The 27475-nt window shown below is 37.2% G+C and overlaps 1 protein-coding gene across 3 annotated transcripts in view; it reads right to left on the reverse strand.

Moving 5' to 3' along the window:
• Positions 1-1552: 1552 nt before the first annotated feature.
• RGS22 (regulator of G protein signaling 22) overlaps positions 1553-27475 on the reverse strand; it is a 154379-nt gene continuing 128456 nt past the window's right edge. Inside the window, exons 21-28 of one of the 3 annotated variants that reach the window (XM_030937766.1) lie at positions 27123-27284; positions 21603-21782; positions 17625-17783; positions 5989-6084; positions 3519-3612; positions 3321-3401; positions 3027-3076; positions 1553-1810 (exon numbers count right to left, since the gene is read on the reverse strand). In XM_030937766.1, the coding sequence (XP_030793626.1) occupies positions 3072-3076; positions 3321-3401; positions 3519-3612; positions 5989-6084; positions 17625-17783; positions 21603-21782; positions 27123-27284 (777 nt within the window). In that variant the 3' untranslated portion in view covers positions 1553-1810; positions 3027-3071. The remainder of the gene's footprint in view (positions 1811-3026; positions 3077-3320; positions 3402-3518; positions 3613-5988; positions 6085-17624; positions 17784-21602; positions 21783-27122; positions 27285-27475) is intronic. The other 2 variants (XM_030937765.1, XM_030937767.1) reach the window with 2 other exon arrangements.

Below are 27475 nucleotides of genomic sequence, written 5' to 3' on the forward strand. Positions count from 1 at the left end.
GGTGGGAACTGAACAATGAGATCACTTGGACTCGGGAAGGGGAACATCACACACTGGGGCATATCATGGGGGGGGGGGGAGGGATTGCATTGGGGAGTTATACATGATATAAATGATGAATTGATGGGTGCTGACGAGTTGATGGGTGCAGCACACCAACATGGCACAAGTATACATATGTAACAAACCTGCACGTTATGCACATGTACCCTAGAACTTGAAGTATAATAAAAAGAAAGAAAGAAAGAAAGAAAGAAAGAAAGAAAGAAAGAAAGAAAGAAAGAAAGAAAGAAAGAAAGAAAGAAAGAAAGAAAGAAAGAAAGAAAGAAAGAAAGAAAGAAAAGGAAACTTCATGGCCACTACACTATAGGGTATGTGGCACTGTAGGAGCACAGGAAACTACAGGGTTCCAATGATTAGAAAACAAACAAACAAAAAAAAAAAACTATTGAAAGCCCACTGCTTTAGAAGAAAAAAATGATCTCTGAAGTAGATCTCCTAATACTTTACCCATTTAAAATATCTAACTATTCAGATAATCTGGAGTGGCAGTTTCTGCTTTGAAAATGCTTTCTGGGATTACACAAAACTGGAAGTCCAGTGCTTCCAATGTGGTGATCTAGGTCATATCCTCAGAGCTCTTGAGTCACAAGGCCCCCAGATGATTCTCCCAGGTCATTTCTTACACACTCTCCTTTTCTTCCAGGAAAAGTATAGGAAGGTATATGTCTGGGTTCTCTTTGCCACAGTATAGTTCCAGTTAATAAGGTAGCTTTTACCTTTTGACACTCTTTTCTTGCCAACGTAACAGTTTATTTCGAACAGTGGTTTATGGCACATTGCATCAGAATCACTTCAGGTGTCTGTTAAAGAGTGAGATTCCTGGGTCCAGCCCAAGAACTACTGAATGCGACACTCAGGGAGGGGGCTTGGGAATGTGTATTGCTAGCAAATGTCACAAGTAAGTCTTAAGCATACTAAAGTCTGAGAACAACTGCTTTAATATACAGTTCCTGGCAGGGCATGGTGGCTTATGCCTGTAATCCCATCACTTTGGGAGGCCTAGGCAGGCAGATCCCTTGATGTCAGGAGTTTGAGACCAGCCTGGCTGATGTGGCAAAACCCTATCTCTACTAAAATACACAAATTAGCCAGGCGTGATGGCACATGCCTGTAGTCCCAGCTACTCGGGAGGCTGAGACAGGAGAATCGCTTGAACCCAGGGGGCAGAGGTTGCAGTGAGCCAAGATCGTGTTAATGTACTCCAGCCTGGGCAACAGAGTGAGATGCCATCTCTAATAATAATAATAATAATAACAATAATAATATAGCTCCTTTAGAGTTGGGGATGGGGTAGGGAAGGCTCTTCCTTTTATGTTTTGGGACAATTTATCACTTGGAATATTTGTCCCCTGATCACCTGCTGAATATATCTGCTAACCAAATAGAGTAAATGCTAACCAAATACAGTAAATGCTCAAGGAATATTTGTTGAAAGATGACTTGAGGAACATAGCATTATACTTCCTTAATGACTGTGATAAGCAAAACATTTTGGTTCTTCAAACCTAGATAGTAGTTGTTTTATTCTAAATAAGTTAAACAATTCTTATAGTCTTGTATGTCATGTGTACAGAATAGCTATAATTTTAAAACTGCAAGAGTAAGACAAGCCAAATTTTCTTTATTTATCCATCTGGATAATTGAGAATCAAACTTTATTTAGATGTTAGGCTTGTTCTGATACAGACCTTCAAAAAAACAAATCACTGGAGCTTCTCATGTCAGCAAAATCTGGTTTAAAGAATTCCTGCAAAGTAAAAATAAATGGATGAAAATATAAACATCTATAGCAAATATAAATGCAAATATAAATGCAAAACAACAAAAAACTTTCATAGAGTTTCTTGATATGCTTTGGCTGTGTCCCCATCCAAATCTCGTCTTGTAGTTCCCATAATTCCCACATGTCATGGGAGGGACCCAATGGGAAGTAACTGAATCATGGGGGTGATTACCCTCATGCTGTTCTCATGATAGTGAGTGAGTTCTCATGAGATCTGATGGTTTTATAAGGGGCTTTCCCCCCTTTTGCTTGGCACTTCTCTCTCCTGCTGCCTCTTGAAGAAGGACATGTTTGCTTCCCCTTCAGCCATGATTGTAAGTTTCCTGAGGTTTCCCCAGCCACATGGAACTGTGAGTCAATTAAACCTCTTTCCTTTATAAATTACCCAATCTCAGGTATTTCTTCATAGCAACATGAGAACGGAATAATACAGTTGTCATAGGGATCAAAAAGTGAGCAGGAGTGTCAGCAAATGTTAGGGGGACTATGAGGCTGGCCTGAGGGGTGGAGAAATGGGCAAAAGAATGTAGAGGCTAGGGTAAACTAGAAGAGAAAAACAATGAGTAGCCTAAGAACATTAAGGCCTACTCATCAAACCTCCCAAGAACCAGAAAACTAAGGATGTTAAGAAACCAAAAAGCTAATCTACAAGGCAAAAGGTAAAAGAAACAGGACGTTTAACTCGGTTCTTCAAGTATTAGGTCAATCAATTACACATTGTACTACATTATACTACTAGACTACTTTGTAAGGCTTTCTTAAACTCCAACACTAGTATCCAATCAAAACTGTATAATCACCTCAGAATCTGCATGGGAGAAGGGCCCTCAATTTTCAGTTTTTTGTTTTTTTGTTTTTTTAAATTTTAAGCTCCTTCTAATATTCCCAGCTTAGAAAATCTTGGGAAAACTGAACTACAGCCCATTCTTCCATATATGTTCTTTGCAGAAGAGAACAGACAAGGAGTAAATAAAAGCAATACATGATTACTCTCCAGAGGCCTTACTTCTTAGGAGACTGTGCCATTCAAAAGGGAGGCAAGGCTTTCCTCCCCATCGATTTATTAGTGGGACATGTTATATGTGTGGTATGCTGTGTGTATGTGCATGTGTGCATGTACATGAATGAGTGTATTAAGAGGACATGTGTGGGACCAACCAACATCCAGACTATGACGTACCTTGAGCCTATCAGCAGCAGGATGGAAACACTCACATGAATGCTGTCACTCTGGAAAAGACATGAAGTTTTATGTATATATGTTAGTCTTTCCTCCGTAGCAGAGGAGAGGAATCGAGACAGAGAGAAGCAGGACTTACATACATGGAGACATTCTCCTGAGTTGGGGGACAGAACAGGGTGGAGGGGTTGGTCCTCCCCGCTTCCTCCCTGTACATTCTGAACGGCCAGGTGAGAGGCAGAACTCCAACAAAAAGAAAGAAAGAACTGAAGATAAACTACACTGGGAACTCACTCTGGCTGCTGTGGGCAGACATATTCTTTTTCAAAGACATAGTTGAAGCACTAGCCTTAAAATTTGTGAGAGGTTGCAAGCCTGCATGAAAATAAAAGAGATAAGAAAAACAGTAAAGTAAATATTGGCAAAGTCTTCTAAAATTAATCTGTGATAAAAGACAAAAAAGTAACCTTGTAGGCAAAAAGCAAAAATTACCTGCAAACAACTTTTTTTCTAGTTCTTCTTGGATCTTAAGAAGAATTCTCTCCTGTTCTAAGGCTTCCATATACTTTGAGTAGCACCAGGTTGGCTAAAAATACAATTTTCAAAGTTAATTCTGAAATGTTTGCCTTAGGAAATAAACTGAAGGTAAGATGTCTTCTATCAGCCTCTTCATTTAAATTTTTATTAAAGTATAACACACATAAAGAAAAGTGCACATCACAAGTTTATAATGATATGAATTTTCACCAACTGAATGTGCCCAGGTCACCTTTTAACTGGGTACCACAAATTATTATCAACCTACCTTAGTCCATTTTCATACAAATATTTATGATAAAGTAAGTTTATTTTCTTCTATAGCCTTGACAAAATATTTAAATTCCCTGGTTCGAAGGGAGGAGATGGGGTGGGAACATGAGGCTGGTGATATTCTGCTTCTCAGTGAATCAATGTTAACAAAAGCTTTACAGATATCTTGACAACTATTCAGTCATCTTTATATATTCAATTTGATTATAAATTTAGTGCTTAGGAAAGATCTCTATATATTCAATTTGATGTAAATCAAGTTTTAGGGGGAGAGTAATTTTGCATTTGGATTCATTATAATTCTTCAATGTGCAAAATCTATTTAAAACAAATGCATATACAGTGAGCCCTTCTGCATCCACAGCTTCTGCATCTTCAGATTCAACCCAATTGCAGATCAAAAATATTTTTAAAAATCAACAAAACATAATACAAACAAAATATATAGTATAACTATGTACATAGCATTTACTTATGCTATAGTATAATACTTAGGTAATATGTGTAATCTAGAGGTGATTCAAAATATATGGGAGGATGTGGATAGGTTATATGCAAATACCATGTTGTTTTATATCAGGGACTTGAGCATCTTCAGATTTTGATATCTGCAGGTAGTCTTGGAACCACCCCACAGTAGATACTGAGGAACAACTGTATAGGGTATCTACATTTACAAAATGTCAGTGTATTATTACTTTACAAATTGCTAAAGTAATTCAACATGCATACTTCAAACAGAAGTAATAATAAGCTACATTTATATTTATAAAATATCTTTGGTTTCTAAAAATTTTTTAGTTTCTTACAAAAATCTTGAATATGACAAGATAGCATCATCATTACCACCACCATCATCATCATCCCTTACTCTCTCTCTCTCTTTTTAACAGATAAGGTAAGTGGCTCAAAGGAAATTATGTGATTATATCCAGGTTTTGGGGTTAATACTGACTTGTGATAAAACAAAGATTGGAAGCCTGTTACCTCACGACTGTAATCCTAGCACTTTGGGAGGCTAAGGTGGGAGGATTGCACAAGTCCAGGAGTTTGAGACCAGCCTGGGAAATATGGCGAAACCTTATATCTACAAAAAATACAAAAAAATTAGCCAGGTGTGGTTAAGTTGTGCGCCTGTAGTCCCGGCTACTTGGGAGACTGAAGTAAGGATTCCTTGAGCCTAGGAAGTTGAGGTTGCAAAGAGCCCTTACACCCTTTAACCTGCAAAGAGTTACCGTACCACTGCACTCCAGCCTGGGTGATAGAGCAAGACTCTGCCTCAAAAAAAAAAAAAAAAAAAAAAAAAGAAAAAGAAAAAGAAAAAGAAGAAGCCTAGTATCTCTAACTGGACATTTCTCCCTTTCACACTGTATTTCTAAAATTTAATGCTAGTCATTTGCTAATGAATGGTATTATTTACTAGGTGTCATAGGCTTTTAGATATCTCTTTCAGTATACAGTTCCACAAAATTGGATATTTCTCTTCTCTCAATAATAGCTTCATAGTTGGTCAGTTATCTTAGCTGGGTAACTGAACTTACTTGACATTCCTAAATGCCAAAAAGATTGTTTCTTGAGTTAGTATTATCCCAAGATACAAATGCTTTCAATACAAGTCATCAAAAATAGATACAAGTTAAACATATGAAATTTCAGGGAAGTAACAGTTATAAATGTACTAGTTATAAATGTAAATGTGAACACAGACACTATAATGTATTGGTTGGTGGTCATGTATGGTTAATTTTATGACTACTTCAAAAAACTAAAAATTTGAGACTAAGCATTTGACATTCTTCTGTCATTTTTTAACCTAAGAATACAACATCCTATATATATTCCATCTTGTTCTATTATACTGTATCTGTCTTACTTTCTTTTCCAACAAGATGATCATTTCAACTTCTGCAATTTAAGTCTTCCTCATGTATCTCAAGAAGTTATTTTTCTTTATTAAACTATCTGGGATTGGCTGAAATTTTAATGCTCTCTGAAGGCTCAAAGAAACTCCCTTCAATCTCTCCTACTATTATAATTATAGGCTTATTTTCAAACAAACACATTTCTAGTACTGTACAATGACTGAGTTACTGCATTCCACTATCCAGTGCTCTAGAGGGGAAATGGGGTCTGCACCATCTTGCATGCTTACCTGTCGGCCATATGGTTGGAGGCCTAGGAAGGAATCACTGAGTAAAGCAGTTTTGATAGCAGGCACTGAAGTATTTGCATATTGTTTGATTCCATCCTGTAATTATATTAAATTAAATTATTCCCCAAAAAAGATAATGCTATGTTAATATAAACTTATGGTTAAGGAGTTGTAACATCATACAACACAATATTTCATAGTGAGTGCTGCACTTGAGGTTTCATCAAGTCAATATCACTAATGTGACAGAGTCTCCTGCTTTGATCTTTAATTTTATTTCATACTAATATAAAAATGCTTTAAAATAAATGAGAGAAATGATTAAGTTGAATGTAAAAATCATTCCCAAATTCTGGAATCTAAGAAATACCACTATAAACATTTTCATGAACATCCATCCATATTTCTCACTAGGGAAAATGCATAGATTCACAATTTTAATCTTTATATTTTATTATATAAATTTTATACAAATAGAATCTAACTATATTTGCTCTTTTTAAATCTGCCTTTTCATGTAGAATATGTTGTGAAAATGTGAAAATATAGAACTGGAATGTACGCTGGGCCTTTGTATTATTTATCATTGTTTATCTGCTGTAGAACAGTGTCTGCCACATAGTATGCACTCAAATAATTTGCTGAATGATGAAATTAATAAATTACATCACCATTTTCAGTGGATGAATGATCTTATGCACTAAAAGGTTTGCTGAATGATAAAATGAATACATGTTATAATCACTTTCAACAGATAATATTCTAGGAAAAGGATGTACCATGGATAATTTAATTAGCAACACTTATTAGAAATTTAGGTCGTTTTCTTACTCAGAAACAGAAAGTCAAAAACCACATGTTCTCCCTTGTAAGTGGGAGCTAAATGATGGGTACACACAGACATACAGAGTAGAGTAACAGACACTGGTGACTCCAAAAGTTGGGAGGGTGGGAGGCAAATGAAGGATGAAATACAACCTGTTGGGTACAACATACACTATTTGGTTGATGAGTATACTTCAAAGCCTAGACTTTACCACACACAACATACCCATGTAACACAACTGCACTTGTACTTCTAAATTTATACAAATAAAAAATTAAATTTCTTTAAAAAAAGAAAAAAAGAACTTACCCAAACTTAAGAGAAAAACACATTTGAAGTAATTATAACAAAAAAGAACCATGTATAATTGCATTTCAATTAATACAAATCTTTAAGAAAAACAAATAAGCCAATAGATGAGTAAAGAAGAGATACCACAGAAACTTCCCCAAAGAGGAAATGCTACTGCTTAACAAAAATGGACAAATTTTTCAATATCCCTACTAATCAAAGCTATGAAAATAAGAAAAACATTTCATGCCTTTCAAATTAGTCTTTAAAAATAATATGAGAGTTTCAATGTATGAATTTTGAGGAACACAAACATGTAGTCCATACCAACTACTTTTCATTTCTAGAACTTCATTATCCGAAACAGAAGCTCTGTACCCATTAAATAATAATTTCTCATTGCCTTCTGTCCCTAGACCCTGGCACCTCTATTCTACTTTCTGTTTCTATGAATTTGACTATTCTAGGTACCTCATCTGGCAAGATGACTGACTAGGAAGAGCTCAGGTCTGCAGCTCCCAGCGAGACCAACACAGAAGGAGGGTGATTTCTGCATTTCCTCCTGAGGTACTGGTTCATCTCATTGGGACTGGTTAGACGGTACAGCCCATGGAGTGTGAGCAGAAGCAGGGTGGGGTGTTGCCTCACCTGGGAAGTGCAAGGGGTTGGGGAACTCCCTCCCCTAGCCAAGGGAAGCCATGAGGGACTGTGCCATAAGGAACGATGCACTCCAGCCCAGAAACTATGCTTTTCCCACGGTCTTTGCAACCCGCAGGCCAGGAGATTCCCTTGGATGCCTATGCCACCAGGGCCCTGGGTTTCAAGCACAAAAGTAGGCAGCCATTTGGGCAGACACCGAGCTAGCTCCAGTTTTGTTTTTTGTTTTTTTTTTTTTGTATCCCAGTGGAGCCTGGAACCCTAGTGAGACAGTCATTCACTCTCCTGGAAAGGGAGCTGAAGTCAGGGAGCCAAGTGGTCTCACTCAGTGGGTCCCATCCCCAAGGACCCCAGCAAGCTAAGATCCTCTGGCTTGAAATTCTTGCTGCCAGCACAGCAGTGTGAAGTCAACCTGGGACCTAATGGAGCTGAAAAACACAGCGCAAGAACTTCGTGAAGCATACACAAACATCAATAGCCAGACTGATCAAGCAGAAGAATGGATTGAAGATCAACTGAAGGAAAACTCGTGAAGACAAGATTAGAGAAAAAGAATGAAAAGGAACAAACAAAGCCTCCAAGAAATATGGGACTATGTGAAAAGACCAAATCTACATTTGACTGGTGTACCTGAAAGTGATGGGGAGAATGGAACCAAGTTGGAAAAAACATTTCAGGATATTATCCGGGAGAATATCCCCAACCTAGCAAGACAGGCCAACATTCAAATTCAGGAAATACAGAAAAAGCCACTAAGATACTCCTTGAGAAGAGCAACCCCAAGATACATAGTCATCAGATTCTCCAAGGTTGAAATGAAGGAAAAAGTGTTAGGGGCAGCCAGAGACAAAGGTCAGGTTACCTAAACAGGGAAGCCCATCAGACTAACAGTGGATCTCCTGGAAGAAACCCTGTAGGGTAAGCCAGGAGAGAGTGGGGGCCACTATTCAACATCCTTAAAGAAAAGAATTTTCAACTCAGAATTTCATATCCAGCCAAACTAAGCTTCATAAGTGAAGGCGAAATAATCCTTTACAGACAAACAAATGCTGAGGGATTGTGTGACCACCAGGCTTGCCTTACAAGAGCTCCTGAAGGAAGCACTAACTATAGAAAGGAAAAACTGGTAACAGTCACTGCAAAAACATACCAAAATACAAAGACCAATGACACTATGAAGAAACTGCATCAAGTAATGTGAAAAATAATCAGCTAGCATCATGATGACAGGATCAAATTCACACATAACAATATAAACCTTATGTAAATAGGCTAAATGCCCCAATTAAAAGACACAAACTGGCAAATTGGATAAAGAGTCAAGACCCATCAGTGCGCTGTATCCAGGTGACCCATCTCATGTGCATAGGCTCAAAATAAAGGAATGGAGGTATATTTACCAAGAAAATGGAAAGCAAAAAAAAGCAGGGGTAGAAATCCTAGTCTCTGATAAAACAGACTTTAAACCAACAAAGATCAAAAAAGACAAAGAAGGGCATTACATAATGGTAAAGGGATCAGTGCAACAAGAAGAGCTAACTATCCTAAATATCCTAAATATATGTGCACCCAATATAGGAGATTCATAAAGCAAGTTCTTCGAGACCTACAAAGAGACTTAGACTCCCACACAATAATAATGGGAGACTTTAATACTCACCTGTCAATATTAGACAGATCAATGAGACAGAAAATTAACAAGGATATTCAGGATTGAACTCAGCTCTGGACCAAGTGGACCTAATAGACATCTACAGAACTCTCCACCCCAAATTAACAGAATATACATTCTTCTCAGCATCACGTAACACTTATTCTAAAATCAACAACATGATTGGAAGTAAAATACTCCTCAGCAAATGCAAAATAACAGAAACCATAACAAACAGTCTCTCAGACCACAGTGCAATCAGAACTCAGGATTAAGAAACTCACTTAAAACTACACAACTACATGGAAACTGAACAACCAGCTCCTGAATGACTATTGGGTAAATAACAAAATTAAGGCAGAAATAAATAAGTTCTTTGAAACCAATTAGAACAAAGACACAATGTACCAGAGTCTCAGGGACACAGCTAAAACAGTGTTAAGAGGGAAATTTATAGCACTAAATTCCCACATCAGAAAATGGGAAAGATCTAAAATCAACACCCTAACATCACAATTAAAAGAACTAGAGAAGAAAGAACAAACAAATTCAAAAGCTAGCAGAAAATAAGAAATAACAAAGATCAGAGCAAAACTGAAGGAGATACAGACACCAAAAACCCTTAAAAAAATCACTGAATCCAGGAGTTGGTTATTTGAAAAGATTAACAAAATAGACCACTACCCAGACTAATAAAGAAGAAAAGACAGAAGAATCAAATAGATACAATAAAAAAATGATAAAGGGGATATCACCACAGATCCCACAGAAAAACAAACTACCATCAGAGAATACTATAAATACCTCTATGCAAATAAACTAGAAAATCTAGAAGAAATGGATATATTCATGGACACATACACCCTCCCAAGACTAAACCAGGAAGAAGTTGAATCCCTGAATAGACCAATAACAAGTTCTGAAATTGAGGTGTAATTAGGCACCTACCAACTAAAAAAAGCCTAGGACCAGATGGATTCACAGCCAAATTCTACCAGAGGTACAAAGAGGCGCTGGTACCATTCCTTCTGAAACTATTCCAAGGAGTAGAAAAAGAGGGACTCTCCCTAACTCATTTTATGAGGCCAGCATCATCCTGATACCAAAACCTGGCAGATACACAACAAAAAAGAAAATTTTAGGCCAATATCCCTGATGAACATCAATGCAAAAATCTTCAATAAAACATTTGCAAGCTGAATCCAGCAGTACATCAAAAAGCTTATCCACCACAATCAAGTTGGCTTCATCCCTGGGATGCAAGGCTGGTTCAATATATGCAAATCAATAAACATAATCCATCACATAAACAGAACCAATGACAAAAACCACATTATTATCTCAATAGATGCAGAAAAGGCCTTTGATAAAATTCAACACCCCTTCATGCTAAAAACACTCCATAAACTAGGTATTGATGGAACATATCTCAAAATAATATGGTCAATTTATGAAAAACCCATAGCCAATATCATACTGAATGGGCAAAAGCTGAAAGGATTCCCTTTGAAAACCGGCACAAGACAAGGATGCCGTCTTTCACCATTCCTATTCAACATAGTACTGGAAGTTCTGGCCAGGGCAATCAGGTAAGAGAAAGAAATAAAGGGTATTCAAATAGGAAGAGAGGAAGTCAAATTGTCTCTGTTTGCAGATGACACGATCGTATATTTAGAAAACCCCATCGTCTCAGCCCAAAAATTCCTTAAGCTGATAAGCAACTTCAGCAAAGTCTCAGAATACAAAATCAATGTGCAAAACCTCACAAGCATTCCTATACAACAATAATAGAGAGCCAAATCATGAGTGAACTCCCATTCACAATTGCTACAAAGAAAATAAAATACTTAGGAATCCAACTTACAAGGGATCTGAAGAACCTCTTTAAGGAGAACTACAAACCAATGCTGAAGGAAATAAGAGAGGACACAAACAAATGGAAAAACATTCCATGCTTATGAATAGGAAGAACCAATATCGTGGGATAGGAAGAATCAATATCATGAAAATGGCCATACTGTCCAAAGTAATTTATAGATTCAATGCTATTCCCATCAAGTTACCATTGACTTTCTTCACAGAGCTAGAAAAAACTACTTTAAAGTTCATATGGAACCAAAAGAGAGCCCATAGAGCCAAGACAATCCTAAGCAAAAAGAACAAAGATGGAAGCATCACACTACCTGACTTCAAACTATACTACATGACTACAGTAACAAAAACAGCATGGTACTCGTACAAAAACAGATATATAGACCAATGGAACAAAACAGAGGCCTCAGAAATAACACCACACATCTATAAACATCTAATCTTCGACAAACCTGATAAAAACAAGCAATAGGGAAAGGATTCCCTATTTAATAAATGGTGTTGGGAAAACTGGTTAGCCATGTGCAGAAAACTGAAACTGGACCCCTTTCTTAAACCTTATACAAAAATTAACTCAAGATGGATTAAAGAGTTAAACATAAAACCTAAAACCATTAAAAACCCTAGAAGAAAACCTAGGCAATACCACTCAGGACATAGGCATGGGCAAAGACTTCATGACTAAAACACCAAAAGCAACTGCAACAAAAGCCAAAATAGACAAGTGGGATCTAATTAAACTAAAGAGCTTCTGCACAGCAAAAGAAACTATCATCAGAGGCAACAGGCAACCTACAGATTGGGAGAAAATTTATGCAATCTATCCATCTGACAGAGGTCTAATATCCAGAATCTACAAGGAACTTAAACAAATTTACAGGGAAAAAACAAACAATCCCATCAAAAAGTGGGCAAAGGATATGAACAGACACTTCTCAAAATAAGACATTTACGTGGCCAACAAACATATGAAAAATAGTTAATCGTTACTGGTCATTAGAGAAATAAAAATCAAAACCACAATGAGATACCATCTCACACCAGTTAGAATGGCGATCATTAAAAAGTCAGGAAATAGGGCAGGCATGGTGGCTCACACCTGTAATCCCAGCACTTTGGGAGGTCAAAGAGGGTGGATCACGAGGTCAGGAGATCGAGACCATCCTGGCTAATACGGTGAAACCCTGTCTCTACTAAAAATACAAATTAGATGGGTGTGGTGGCAGGCGCCTGTAGTCCCAGCTACTCAGGAGGCTGAGGCAGGAGAATGGTGTGAACTTGGGAGGTGGAGCTTGCAGTGAGCAGAGACTACGCCACTGCACTTCAGCCTGGGTGACCTAGCAAGACTCCATCTCAAAAAAAAAAAAAAAAAAAAGGTCAGGAAATAACAGATGCTAGAGAAGATGTGGAGAAACAGGAACACTTTTACACTGTTGATGGAAGTGTAAATTAGTTCAACCATTGTGGAAGACAATATGGCGATTCCTCAAGGATCTAGAACCAGAAATACCATTTGACCCAGCAATCCCATTACTGGCTATATACCCAAAGGATTATAAATCATTCTACTATAAAGACACATGCACATGTATGTCTATTGCAGCACTATTCAAAATAGCAAAGACTTGGAACCAACCCAAATGCCCATCAATGATAGACTGGATTAAGAAAATGTGGCACATATACACCATGGAATACTATGCAGCCATAAAAAAGGATGAATTCATGTCCTTTGTAGGGACATGGAAGAAGCTGGGAACCATCATTCTCAGCAAACTAATACAGGAACAGAAAACCAAACACCACATGTTCTCACTCATAAGTGGGAGTCGAACAATGAGAACACATAGACACAGGGAGGGCAACATCACACACCAGGGCCTGTCAGGGGTGGGGGCAAGGGGAGAGAGAGCATTAGGACAAATACCTAATGCATGTGGGGCTTAAAACCTAGATGACATGGCCAGGCATGGTGGCTCATGCCTTAATCCCAGCACTTTGGGAGACCGAGGCAGGCGAATCACTAGGTCAGGAGTTCAAGACCAGCCTGGCCAACATGGTGAAACTCTGTTTCTACTAAAAATCGAAAAAATTAGCTGGGCATACTGGCGGGCGCCTGTAATCCCAGCTACTTGGGAGGCTGAGGCAGAAGAATCGCTTGAACCTGGGAGGCAGAAGTTGCAGTGAGCCAAGATCACACCACTGTACTCCAGCCCAGGCGACAGAGTGAGACTCCATCTCAAAAAAAACAAAAACAAAAACAAAAAACACCAAAAACCCAGATGATGGGTTGATGGGTGCAGCGAACTACCATGGCACATATATACCTATGTAACAAACCCGCACATTATGTACATGTATCCCAGAAATTAAAGTATAATAAAAAATGCATATTAACAAAAGTGTAGCAAAATGGGTATTTTCTGCCAATTTAGATTGCAGATCATTTTAAATTGGCATACACTTTTTAATAGAATAATTTGTATCTTGTCTGATCTTTGAAGCTAAGCAGAATGGAATCTGGTTACTACTCACATGAGAGAGTAATTTGTAAATGTATTGAATGCCTTAAAATGGTTATACCCTTTCAGCAGTAATTACATATTGAAATGTATAGTTTCATGAAGTAACCCAAAACTTTGGTGGTGGGCTGGGGTTGGGGAGGAGTGGTTTTACCCAACAAGATCAATATTACAACAGCATAAGCAACAGTGAGATAGAAATGTTTAGATTTAAACATTTGGTTAAATAACCCATGGCCATAACCCTTCCACGGAACATTATCTAGTCATAAAAGGCTATGTTCACAAAGAATGTTTAATGTAGAAAATGGTTATGATACAACAGTAATGAGAAAAAAAGATTAAAACTGTGTATAATGAATGGATATAAGGCCGGGTGCAGTTGCTCATGTCTGTAATCCCAACACTTTGCAAGGCTGAGGTGGGTGGGTCACTTGAGGTCAGGAGTTCGAGACCAGCCTGGCCAACATGGTGAAACCCCATCTCTACTAAAAATATGAAAATTAGCCAGGTGTGGCGCTGGGTGCGTGTAATCTCAGCTACTTGGGAGTCTGAGGCAGGAGAATTGCTTGAACCTGAGAGGCAGAGGTTGCAGTGAGCTGAGATCATGCCACTGTACTCCAGCTTGGATGACAGAGCAAGACTCTGTCTAAAAAAAAAAAAAAAAAAAAAAAAAAGAATGGATATAATTATGTAAAACAAAAATAAAACCCTATGCATTAAAAAAAAGTCCCAAAGGCCTGGTGCAGTGGTTCACGCCTGTAATTCCAGCACTTTGGGAGGCCAAGGTAGGCAGATTACTTGAGGTCAAGAGTTTGAGACGAGCCTAGCTAACATGGTGAAACCCCGCCTCTACAAAAAATACAAAAATTAGCCGGGCGTGGTGGCATGCACCTGTAATCCCAGCTACTCAGGAGGCTGAGGCAGGAGAATTGCTTGATCACGGGAGGTGGAAGTTGCAGTGAGCCGAGATTATGCCACGGCACTGGGTGATAGAGTGAGACTCCTTCTCAAAAAAAAAAAAAAAAAAAAAGCCCCAAAGGAAAGACATTAAAATGTAGTCACTATGCATAGATGGTATTAATAAAATAATAATATATTGGCATTAGATTAGAAACTTGTAATATTAAGATTATTCTATATTGTTGAACCAGCATCTGATAAATCTGTTTGCAGTGGTGACAGAATTTTAAAAGTACCTATTTTTTCTTATTACTAATAACCCTTAATCAACCTGGTGATGTTATCAACACCACAGTTCACTCTTGTTTTAATAATGGAAATCCTGTATTTTTTTTCTCAATTTCCTGTGTAGCTGGCTAGGGTTATATTATATTCTGTAAAGGACAAGATATTTTGCCAGTGTGGCACAAATTTGAGAAGACCCAAGGCCTAGCATTTCATAGGATGAACCTGTCCATGACTATATGCAGATGATAGTGTATATTGCCCATTAAAATAATTAGATGACCAAAAAAAAAAATAAATTTGGGTCATTTTCAACTTTTACTATTATAAGTGATGCTGTGTATATACATCTTTGTGCATGTTTATGATTCTCTTATTTATTTATTTATTTATTTATTTATTTATTTATTTATTTATTTTAAAATTATTTGTAGAGATGAGGTCTTGCTATGTTGTCCAGGCTGGTCTCCAACCCCTGGGCTCAAGTGATCCTCTTGCCCTGGTTTGCCAAAGTGCTGAGATTACAGGTGTGAGCTACCACACCCAGTTGATTCTCTCCTTTAGAATAAATTTCTGGGCCGGGCGCGGTGGCTCAAGCCTGTAATCCCAGCACTTTGGGAGGCCGAGACGGGCGGATCACGAGGTCAGCAGATCGAGACCATCCTGGCTAACACAGTGAAACCCCATCTCTACTAAAAAATACAAAAAAACTAGCCGGACAAGGTGGCGGGCGCCTGTAGTCCCAGCCACTCGGGAGGCTGAGGCAGGAGAATGGCGTAAACCCGGGAGGTGGAGCTTGCAGTGAGCTGAGATCCGGCCACTGCACTCCAGCCTGGGCGGCAGAGCGAGACTCCGTCTCAAAAAAAAAAAAAAAAAAAAAAAAACAAACAGAATAAATTTCTGGAAGTGTATTTGCTGATTAAAAAGAATGAACATCACAAGGCACGGTGGCTCACACCTGTAATCCAAGCACTTTGGGAGGCTGAGGCGGACAGATCACTGGAAGTCAAGAGTTGGCAACCAGCCTGGCCAACATGGTGAAACTCTGTCTACTAAAAATACAAAAATTAGCCTGGCATGGTGGTGTGTGCCTGTAGTTCCAGCTACTAAGGAGGCCAAGGCATAAGAATCACTTGAACCTGGGAAGCAGAGGTTGCAACCTGGGAAGCAGAGGTTGCAATGAGCTGAGATTGCACCACTGCACTCCAGCCTGGGTGACACAGTGAGACTCCACTGCAAGAAATAAAATAAAATAAAAAGAATGAACATACTTTTTATGGCAGACTGAGCAGACTAATACAATATGATACCATTTATGTAAGTTAAAATACATAAAAAATAGTATTCTGTATTGTTTATGAATGCATCCATATGCATGAAACACTGTTTTTAAAAAGAGCTGGACAAATATATCCCAAACTTAATGATTGCTCCTAGGTATAGGGAGGGTTATAGAACTCAGGGCTGAGGTTACTAGATCTTACTCTATTTGCAATGTTTTATTTCTAATGGGAAAAAGAAAAATAAGGCAAAATGTTAAAAGTGTTTATTTTGGCCTACACAAATAAATGTGAGTGTTCATTATATTACTTTTGTGTCTTTTGGTGTCTTTTACATTTATTTTTAAAAATAAAATAGGCATAAGCTTATAAATAAGATGAAACATGTTATTTGGGAGCAATTACCCCTTCTTAATTAAAACGGATAAATATAAAAAGAGAAAGAGAACAATGAATGAATGAATGAATGGATAGATAGATAGTAGACAAAGAGGGAGGCTGGCCAATTTGTGACTCATTTACACATTTCACAATGTATCATTCTGTAATTTTTTTTTTTTTTTTTAGACAGAATCTCGCTCTGTCACCCAGGCTGGAGTGCAGGGGCATAATCTTGGCTCACTGCAACCTCTGCCTCCCGAGTACAAGCAATTCTCCTGCCTCAGCCTTCCAAGTAGCTGGGACTGCAGGCGCACGCTGCCACGCCCAGCTAATTTTTTTTTTTTTTTGTATTTTAGTAGAGACGGGGTTTCACTGTGTTGCCCAGGCTGGTTGAGAACTTCTGAGCTCAGGTAATCTGCCCGCCTTGGCCTCCCAAAGTGCTGGGATTACAAGCGTGAGGCACCGTGCCCAGCCTATTCTGTAATTTTAATATTGAAAATGTTGCCCCTGCCAGTACATAATATTTGTTCATTCATTTCCTGATTTGTTCAATAAACAATTATTAATAATTAAGCATGTGCTGGACAGTAGTGTAAGGGCTTATAAAACATGGATGAATAAGGCAGATACTATCATTGAGGATCTTAGTCCAATGAAGGAGACAGACGTAAAAACTTAATCACAGGACTATATAAAGCATGTTCTACAAGCGGGAGGAATGTTATTGCAGCAGATCCAAGTTGCTTGTGTTGCCACAGAAAGTCAAGGAAGCCTTCACTTAGAAGAGATGACATTTGAAATGAATTTAGAGGAATTCCAAAAGTCTGAAGCTTCTGACTGAAGGCTTAAAATCCACTAATATCTGTATTCCATAACTTCTCTCTATATATCCCCAGACAAAATTATTCTATAATTTACACACATACCTTTTAAAAATCTGATAAAACCCAAAATGAGTCTTGTCTCACCTTTCCAGATTTTTTGTCTTCTAGGACTGCCAATTTTTTTTTCTGCTTATTATATTCTTGTCTTCTTTCTAAAACACTCATAATATTTTCATCTGTTAAATTCTTCCTAAACTCACAGAACTGAGGCCAGAATTTAAACAGGACCCCAAAAATTGTCATCTGTATAAAAAAAAGTCTCAGATTACAATTTTATACAAATGTACCAATTTAAACTATTCACCATAATAACAGATTAACTATTCTATCTTTAATATATACCATGTTTGCTCCAACTTATTGTCTCCAGACATCTTGGTATAGTTTTGCTCAGCACATGCTTATTATCAATGGTTTTTATTACCAATGAGAAGTCTTTCTTTAAAAAAAAAATACACTAAATACACTTAAAAGTCATTTTATTCTTTATGTTTCCCTAACCAATTGATTGTATTAACAAAGAATCCATTAGGTCTTTTAAAATAAGAAATGTATGTTTTCTTTTAAAACATATACTAGTTGATCTGCCATACACTCTGCTGTTTTATGCAAGTATTCCAAATATCCAGTTCATCAAGGAAACTACCCCCTCCCTTTTTTCTTTTAGAGAAAGGAAATACCATTTTGCCTCTGGAAAAGCTCTTAAACAAAGCTGCAGATCTAAGAATAAATCTTGAGTAACTTTTAAATGATATAATCTCTTACTTTTATGTGAGAGCAAGAAAAGTAACATTTAAAAAGCAGAACGGTATCCTGGACAAATGCTTTCTATAAGGACACTTTAAGTGATTAATTGTGATATTTATAGAGATAAGAATAGTTGCTCTAATTCTCATGCCAAGTTTTTCCATTAGTTCCAGAGGTATACATTACTTCAAGAAGGTAGGACTTGCCACATAAGATCAAGTTCAACATCTTATTGCTAGGAATGGCCTTTACCTAATGCCCTGGAAAAAAATGAACCATCCCATTAGGCTCCAAGCCAACTCACAGGGGAAAAGAGGAATCTTTAAAAAGTAAATGCTGCAGTGATCAAGAGACCTGAAATGGCATATTTCATTACTCCTCTTTTCCATACATGAATGTTATTAGTAATACTAAAATTATTCGCTCCTTTTAAAATACAGTTTTGTTATTGAATTCTGTAGCCTCTTGGGAGTGTAAATGTAAAATCTAGAGATACTTTATTTGATGAAACGCAGGTTTTTAAGACACTTTCATTTACATTTACCTGCCATACACTTAATTAAGTAATCCCCTGTTCCAATGTTAAGGGATCATGGCAGTTTTTATTATGAACTGAAGCTTAAATACTCCTCCTCCTCTATTAGTCATACTTCTCAGTTATCTTTCTAAAACCTGAGTCACTCCCAGTTCTTGAATATATATATTTCCATTTTGAAGGCTTTCTAGTAAAAGTCACCCAATCAGGACATAAAACCACTCTATTGTTAAAAGTTGCAATTGAGATTGTAGGTTAATATATATTGTTAATTAAAATTACCCTGTACCTTTGTAATCTTAAAAGATAACCAAATTGTGGATAAGAAAATGTTTTAATAAACATAGAGCTACTTTACTCACTGCCAGTAAATAAATAATGGCTTTAGTATGAGCAAAAGGGGCCAGCGAAAATTTGACTGGGTGATGCAAACTTTCAGGTTATTGATAGTGGGAGTGAGGGATAGACAGAGGCTACACTGATACCAATGCTAAAACTGTCAGCAGTTTTAAATTTACTATTCAGCCCTTCTGCTCAACTTTTCTCTCATTTCCAATTTGATCTTACTCCTTTCTGTCATGATATATTTCTTCTCACATCATTCATTTATGTGTCCAAAAAATGTCTCCTCTATGCCTGGCATTTGAACTGCAAAGATAAATAAGAACCATTCCCTGCCCTCAAAGAGGTTACAATATAATGGGAAAGTCGACATGAGAATAATCACTTTCAATTTAGTGTGATAAGTGTTGCGACAGAGTGAAAACAAGGAAGAAAAGATGATACTGCAAAAAACTCAGAAGAGAAAGCAGTAAGGGCCACTTATGAAACTATAATTATTTCAATTAGACTAGGGCAGAGATGGCAGGGAGTGGTAAAAGATGTAGCTAGAGAGATATCTAGGAGTATGGACTTCATTCTGAGGGCAGTGGGAAGTATCTGAAATATTTTTTAAATTATTATTTGTAGAGATAGGATCTCACTATATTGCCCAGGCTGGTCTTGAACTCCGGGCCTCAAGCAATCCTCCTGCCTTGGCTTCCCAAAGTGCTGGGATTACTTACAGGTGTGAGCCAGTGTGCTTGACCGGAATTGAAATATTTTAAGCAAAGTGACATGATCAGATACACATTAAAAAAGGATTGCTCTGTCTACCCTTAGTTGGATGATTTGGTGAGAACCCAGAGGCAGGGAGTTTCTGTAATACATTATGAGTCATGTTGCAGATCTAAAATGAGGTAGGTGAGTGGAGGTGTGGACAGAATGACAGATAATGAGGAGACAACTAGGAAAGTTTTAGGAATGGATTAGATATGGAGGTAAGGAAATGAAGGAGAGGGAAGACATGGAGATGGCCAATCAGATCTGTGGCTTGTATCCTGGGGTAGACGGCAATGCCATTCTCTAAACTTCCTTGGGAAAAGAGGAATAACAACAGATTCAGTGGGATGAGGCCCCTAAATAAAGATTATTTATTTTCAGATGCTCTAACGTCCATATTTAAGATATATCTAGTAGGACTCCCTTTTAGAAAATCAGGTAGAAGTCATAGGCTAGAGGACTCCAATAAAATTCTTTGGTTACAATCCTTGAAGAGTATATCAGAACTGACCGGTATTGGCAGCTCCAGACATTTACCGTCAGACTCAAGGCCTTTGATGTCAATGGATAAGTCCTGGCCTAGTTACTAGGAAACCCAGGCTAGGCTAAGCTATCTCTAAGATCTTTTCATTAACAGATGTTACCATTCTGACACCATGTTTTCAACATTTCTCTATAGCACGTCCTCAATCATTCCTCTATATTTCTGCCTATTTTAATGCATAATTTGGATTGTGAGTCCACTTTTGGTTCCTTGGAGGACTTAGAACACAGCTGGCTCACAAATGAATGTAAGAATAATCGCCTTTTACCATGCTCAAGGGCAATAATACCCTAAATCTGTTTCACATCACTTCATTCATGACATGGCCTTCCCTATTACCCCTATTATAATTTATTTTTCTTAATCATTTTTTAGGAACCGCATCACTAAAAGGCTTTTTAAAATGCAAATAAATTATGTTCACCAAGTCACTGTTTTCTATTATTTATCTTAAAAAGAAGTAACTTGAGCAGGTTAACAGGCACAATTTTCCTTTCATGAGTTTGTATACTTTATGTTGGTAGAGTACTTAAATCTCCTCTCACTTATTTTACGAGCTATGTGAATATTCTAATCTTTAAAAATACACAAATCTTGGGACACACCTATTTTACACATTTTTGTGGTAGCAGATATTTTAAAAGGAAATATGAATGTTGGAAAAGAAAGCAGGAATTAGCTGGAATTTAACAAGTTAAAAACAAAAATGGTAACCATGGAAAGCCAAAAGGTAATATTTAATTTTATTTACTGTAAATGATCATGAAAAAAATTGCATTTAAGTTACTAGCTTTTTATATTTCAGTCACATATGCAAAGATTATTTAAATTAAATAGAATAAGTCCCAGTATTGGAAGGACTGGAACCTTGTCAAATATGAATAATGTACAAGCTTTAAAAGGATATTTATCTTTTTAATTTTTATTTACTTTTTTTTTTTTTTTTAAGAGACGGGGTTTTGCTATGTTGCCCAGGCTGGCAACTCCTGAGCTCAAACAGTTTGCCTGCCTCAGCCTCCCAAAGTGCTGGGATTACAGGCATGAGCCACCACGCCTGGCCCAAAAGGTTATCTATCTTTAAAAGGATTGTCAATCTATTTTAAAATATGCTTAGCCACATGCCCTGATCTCTTACCTGTGCCTCTCTAAATACATATGGTCCTAACTCCTTCCGGTGTTCAATAATCTTTTGGGCTTGCTCTACTGGAATGTCAATTTGTAAAGCTGGTGGAATACTGGAATTAATAAAGCAGTTGATAATAGTCGTAATCTTCTTCTGAATGACAGACTCATCACAATGAGAATGGCACAAGTCCTGAACAGAAGAAGGAAAGATAGAATGGTATATAATTAATGAACTACTAGAACACTTAATAGAACTGTATCAATATGTGTTTCAATTAATATATACATTTCAACTTTAGGTCAAGAAGGCAGTGATATATTTCAAGGCTGTCTTTAAAAAATTATAGATTTTCTTTCTCTTGGATTTGAGGAACCTAAGACTTTGATACATGTACATGACATAAATACAGATTTCATATAATCCTGATCACTTGTTCCTCTAGGCAAAGGAATGATATTAGTATCTACTTTGACTCATTTAACAACCATATAATGAGGGCCTGTTATATACCAGACACTGAGCTGAGCCCCTACCCTTTTAAGGTTCAATCTCCACTGGAGAAGTGTGAGAACACATTACTCCAATTCTGGATAGTTAATACATGTTATGATAGAGGTATACATAGTATCCTAGGAGAACATTGAGAATAGGCACCTAACTCTGCCTACAGGTGGATATAAAAGCTTTCCTGTCCAGTCCTGCCTCTACACCAAGGTGATTTAGGCTCAAAAAGGGTAGTGGGCATGCTGGTTGTCAACAGGTGTGCCATTCTATGTCTTTTATTATCCATGCTGTGTAGTTACCCTATCGCATTATTCTCTTTATAGATAACCTAAAATTAATGATCATACATTAAAATGTGCCATTTAAAAAATTGTCAACATTTATTTTAGACACGGGGGTACATGTGCAAGTTAGTTACATGGGAATATTGCATGATGCTGAGGTTTGGGGTACTGATCCTGTCACTTACGTAGTGAACGTAGTACCCAACAGGTAGGTTTTCAACCCACCCTCCCCTCACTACCCCTTCTAGTAGTCAGTGGTGTCTATTATTCCCATATTTATGTCCATGTGTGCCCAATGTTTAGCTCACACTTATAAGTGAGAACATGTGGTTTTTGGTTTTCTTTTCCTGCATTAATTCTCTTAGGATAATGGCCTCCAGCTCCACCCACACTGCTGCAAAGGATATGATTTCATTTTTTATGGCTATGTAGTATTCCATGGTGTATATGTACCACATGTTCTTTATCCAGTCTGCTACTGATGGGCACCTGGGTTGATTCCATGTCTTTGCTACTGTGAATAGTGCAGTGATGAACATATATGTACATTTATCTTTTTGGCAGAATTATTTATTCTCCTTGGGGTATACATACAGTAATGGGATGGCTGAGTCAAATGGTAGCTGTGTTTCAATTTCTTTGAGAAATCTCCAGACTGCTTTTCACATGGCTGGACTAATTTACATTCCCACCAATAGTGTGTAAGTGCCCCCTTTTCTCTGCAGCCTCACCAAGCAGCTGTTGTTTTCTGACTGTTTAATAATAGCCATTCTGATTGGTGTGAGATGGTATCTCTCTGTGGTTTTGATTTGCATTTCTCTGATGATTAGTGATGCTGAGCATTTCTTCATATGTTTCTTGATTGGTCATTTATACACCTTTTGAGAAGTATCTGTTCATGTCCTTTGCCCAAAATGAGCTAGTTTTAAAGTCACAGGTATAGGACTATCTTTTTTTTTTTTTTTTAATAAAGAGGTAATTTCGCTTGAATTATGGCATTTTGCTGTCAAAGACATTGCTTTCCAAATCATCAGAAAGCAAACAACTTGGAAACTTCTCACTTTAGGCCCAGAAATGAACCAACATTTATTAAGTACCCAGTATATGCTGGGCTATAGCTCTCCTATGGATATTATGAAAGAAATAAAAATTCTGATGTCTTTCATGTAAAACTTTATATATAATTTGGTGTAAGTGTGAAAAAAACTTAATATAATGTTACATTGTGACAATTAGCACTTCATACTCAATTTAGCATCACCTTAGAATAAAGCCTATTTAGGTCAGGTGTAGTGGCTTATGCCTGTAATCCCAACAATTTGGGAGGCCAAGGCGAGCAGATGGCTTGAGCCCAGGAGTTGCAGACCATCCTGGGCAACATAGTGAAACTCTATCTCTATAAAAATATACAAAATATTAGCTGGGTGTGGTGGTGCATGCCTGTAGTCCCAGCTACTGGGGAGGCTGAGGTGGGAGGATTACCTGAGCCCAGGGAGGTCGACACTGCAGTGGGCCATGATCACACCACTGCACTCCAGCCTGGGCAACAGAGAAAGATGGTGTCTCAAAAAAAAGAAAAAAAAAGAAAAAGCCTATTTTATGTTATTCAATTAGCCTCCTAACTATGGAATATAAGGCTCGTGAAATAAAACAAATTTGTGAAGCTACACAATTATAATTTTGAGCAAAAAGACAGCATTTGGACATAATTATAACTGATTTTTTTTTTTTCTAATTGTTCTGCCCTGTTGTGCCATTAGCTTAGTTAACTCTCGCCTATTATTAAGGTCTCAGTTTAAGCATACTTTCCTCTAGTAAGCTTTCTGTGACTCTCAGTCCAGGAGAGACGTCCATCTCAGGTACTCCCATAGCATACTGTGCTTCTTCCCTTGTTGCACTAATCACACTCTTATAATTGTCTTGTCTACCACTCATTTGTCCTTCCTCTGACATTGTAAGCTCTAACAGGGTAGACTGTTTTGATCACAGTTGTATCCTCAGGATTTGGCCTGGCCCTTGGTAGGTGCTTAATAAATATTTGCTGGATAAATAAATCCTTCCAGTCTTTTCTTTATAGACACAAACACACACATACGCACACACTTTAGATTAAACCATACTGATTTTTATAGCTAGTTTTTAAAAAAGATCAATGAGCAGAACATCTTTTCCCATCATTGATTATTCCCCTAGAACATTTTTAATGGGTAGAGAATGTTCTACTATATAGATACATCATAAATTAGTAACCAATGTCCTTGTTGTACAACTGGTTCTTTCCAACTTTTCACAATCCAGAGAAATGTTTGACTAAGATTGCTCCAGCCATCTCTTTGTATATTACCACAATCAATACTGAGAAGCAGCACACCTTAGTGGTTAAGGCCATGAGCTTTAGCAATAGAATGACCTGATTCAAAGTGTAGCTCTACCAGTTAATTAGCTGTGTGATGTCGGGAATTTCTTAGCCTTTCTGTGCATTAGTTTCATCTGTGAAGTGATGAGAATGACATCCTTGACCTCATGGGATTCTTGTGAAGAATAAATTCATTATTACATGAAAAGCATTAAGAAAATATCTGGCACATAGTAAACACTTAATAAGAGTAAGCCTTATAAGAGTTAGCTTGGTTAGACTTTATCAAGTGGAATAAACGCCTTACAGCTGGCAAAATCCCTCACAGACCAATGCAAGTATCATCACTCTTGCTGAGACTTCACTGACCTATTGTCCCCCCACCCCATCATTCTCTCCTCCGTGCTAAAACTATACCTAGTCAGAACAAGGATAAGAGTCAACATTATTTCCTAATATTTGTTCTCATGGATGTTTTCCTGCCTGAAAGAGGGCAGTGTGTTGTATTCACCTTTTTATGCCTACAATCTAGCATAATGCCTGGCACATTCGATACTTAGTAAATGTTTGTTATATAAACAAATTTACTCCGATAGCTTGCTTTTTAATAGCTACCTAGTATTGTAAGTCTCTCATGTATATTGTAGAAAAGACATTAAAATGGAGACCAAAATTTAAATGGAGGCCTTAAAGGAGAAAGTCATAAAACTAAGGGTTCACTGTGTATAAGTCTATAGTTGGTTTTTTAAAATACCTATTTTACAAAGTTTATCTCATTACCTCTTGTCCTAGCAGGGTTAGGCTTGTTCATATTTACATTAGGTTAAAGATAGTTCTGCCCACCCATAAGAAAAAATTACCTATTGAGAAAAACACACTCTACCTCCTTTCTAATTCCCAAAAAAGTTATTTTAATATTGCTCATGTGAAAGACTGTGAAAAAGCTTCTCTCAAAATTTTTTTTTACCAGCCTGGGCATCACAGGGAGACCCCATCTCTACAAAAAAATTAAAAATTAGCCAGGCATGGTGGTGCATGCCTGTACTCCCAGCTACTTGGGGGGCTGAGGTGGGAAGATCACTTGAGCCCAGGAGGTCAAGGCTGCAGTGAGCTGTCATTGTGCTACTGTACTCCAGTCTGGGCAACAAAGTGAGACCCTGTCTCAAAAATTTTGTTTTTTAATGTTACAGTCTCAGCTGAGAATAGTACAAAAACTGTTGATAACAGAAAAGGGTAGAAAACAGTTTTACTGTATGTTGGAAAAACTTAGAAATAAATTTAATTGAGCAACTACTAACTATATGTTAAGCAACTATATTAGTGTCACATAGTACATAGTACATAGGCCATTTGAAAGCATTATACTCCTAAATTGTTAATTTTTATTCCCCATGTTTACAATGGGATGGAATAGACTGCTTGCAAGGAAATGAGCCTGCTACCTCTGGGAGCATTTAAGCAAAGACTAAAATACCTTTCAGTATTTCTAGACATTTCTTTATTCAAGTCTAGACAACACAACAGGGAAAGTTCCTTCCTCCTCTTCAATGTGAAGATTCTGTATGATTACACTAAACACTTAATCCTGAAAATAAACTGCCTTTGTACCTAACCATTTCTCTTTTACTTATTTTGTTAAGAATTTGGCTGTTCTTTTTCATCTCTAATTCTTTCTAATTCCTTTCTCTTCTCTACTGGTTTATTTATCCATAATCCAATATCTTTGATTACTATTACTGTAAATATGGCTGGGAGGGATTCTTACAAAGAGATTTTAGTTGTATGGATACACCAAATATAGATACTGTTAGGAAAAAATATGTACAATACATTTAGAGATGATTGATGTGTAGAAATATAGTTAAAACTCTCTTCAGGAAGGTTCTCATTAAATCACATGTACGTTAATATCTGGAAAAAACCTAATACAGGTTGAGCATCTGTTACCTAAAATGCTTGGGACCAGAAGTGTTTTAGATTCTGGATTCATTTTTAGTTTTGGAATATTTGTATTATACCTACTGGTTGAGCATTCCAAATCCAAAAATAAAAAATCTGAAATACTCCAAGGAGCATTTGCTTTAAGTATCATGTTGGCACTCAAAAAGTTTCAGATTTTGGAGCATTTCAGGTTTCAGATTTTCAGACTTGGAATGCCCAAACTGTATTATCATTCCAGGGCTCACTCTTATTCTTCACTGTATAATAATAAATGTATCTAGAGATCGGACGATAAACATCTCAATATTTATATACTGGTAGGAAAAAGATGGCAAAATTGGGATATCTTATATAAATCTTGTGCATAAAGTTAGTTGAAAATCTGACATTTTAATGCATTTCCTCCTCAAAACAGGTGGTTTTCTCCAGCTCCCAATACAATACCTTATATTTTTGTACTTCTTGCCAAAAGAGTAAACCATTTTCCAATAAATCTCCTTTTAGAGCCACAAAACGTTGAAATTGTCTTGAAGTAACTGGATTCAATAATGCTTTGCGAAAAGCAATGATTTCACAAGATGAAGAGATCCACTTACTCTCCACAGGCTGACCAAAACAGAGAATATAGGAAATTGGCTCATTAATTAGGCTAACAATTACCAACTTCTATCTCCTGTAATTTTGCCTGTCGAAATGTGTGGCATGGGTACAATATTTTCCCCTGTTCCTTTCTCTTTTGTCTCCTTTATATTTTTATGGCTTCATTTTTAGGAGGTAGAGTGAAAAAGAAATGACTA

This window comes from Rhinopithecus roxellana, chromosome 9 (assembly GCF_007565055.1).
Source record: "Rhinopithecus roxellana isolate Shanxi Qingling chromosome 9, ASM756505v1, whole genome shotgun sequence".
NCBI classification, from domain to species: Eukaryota; Metazoa; Chordata; class Mammalia; order Primates; family Cercopithecidae; genus Rhinopithecus; species Rhinopithecus roxellana.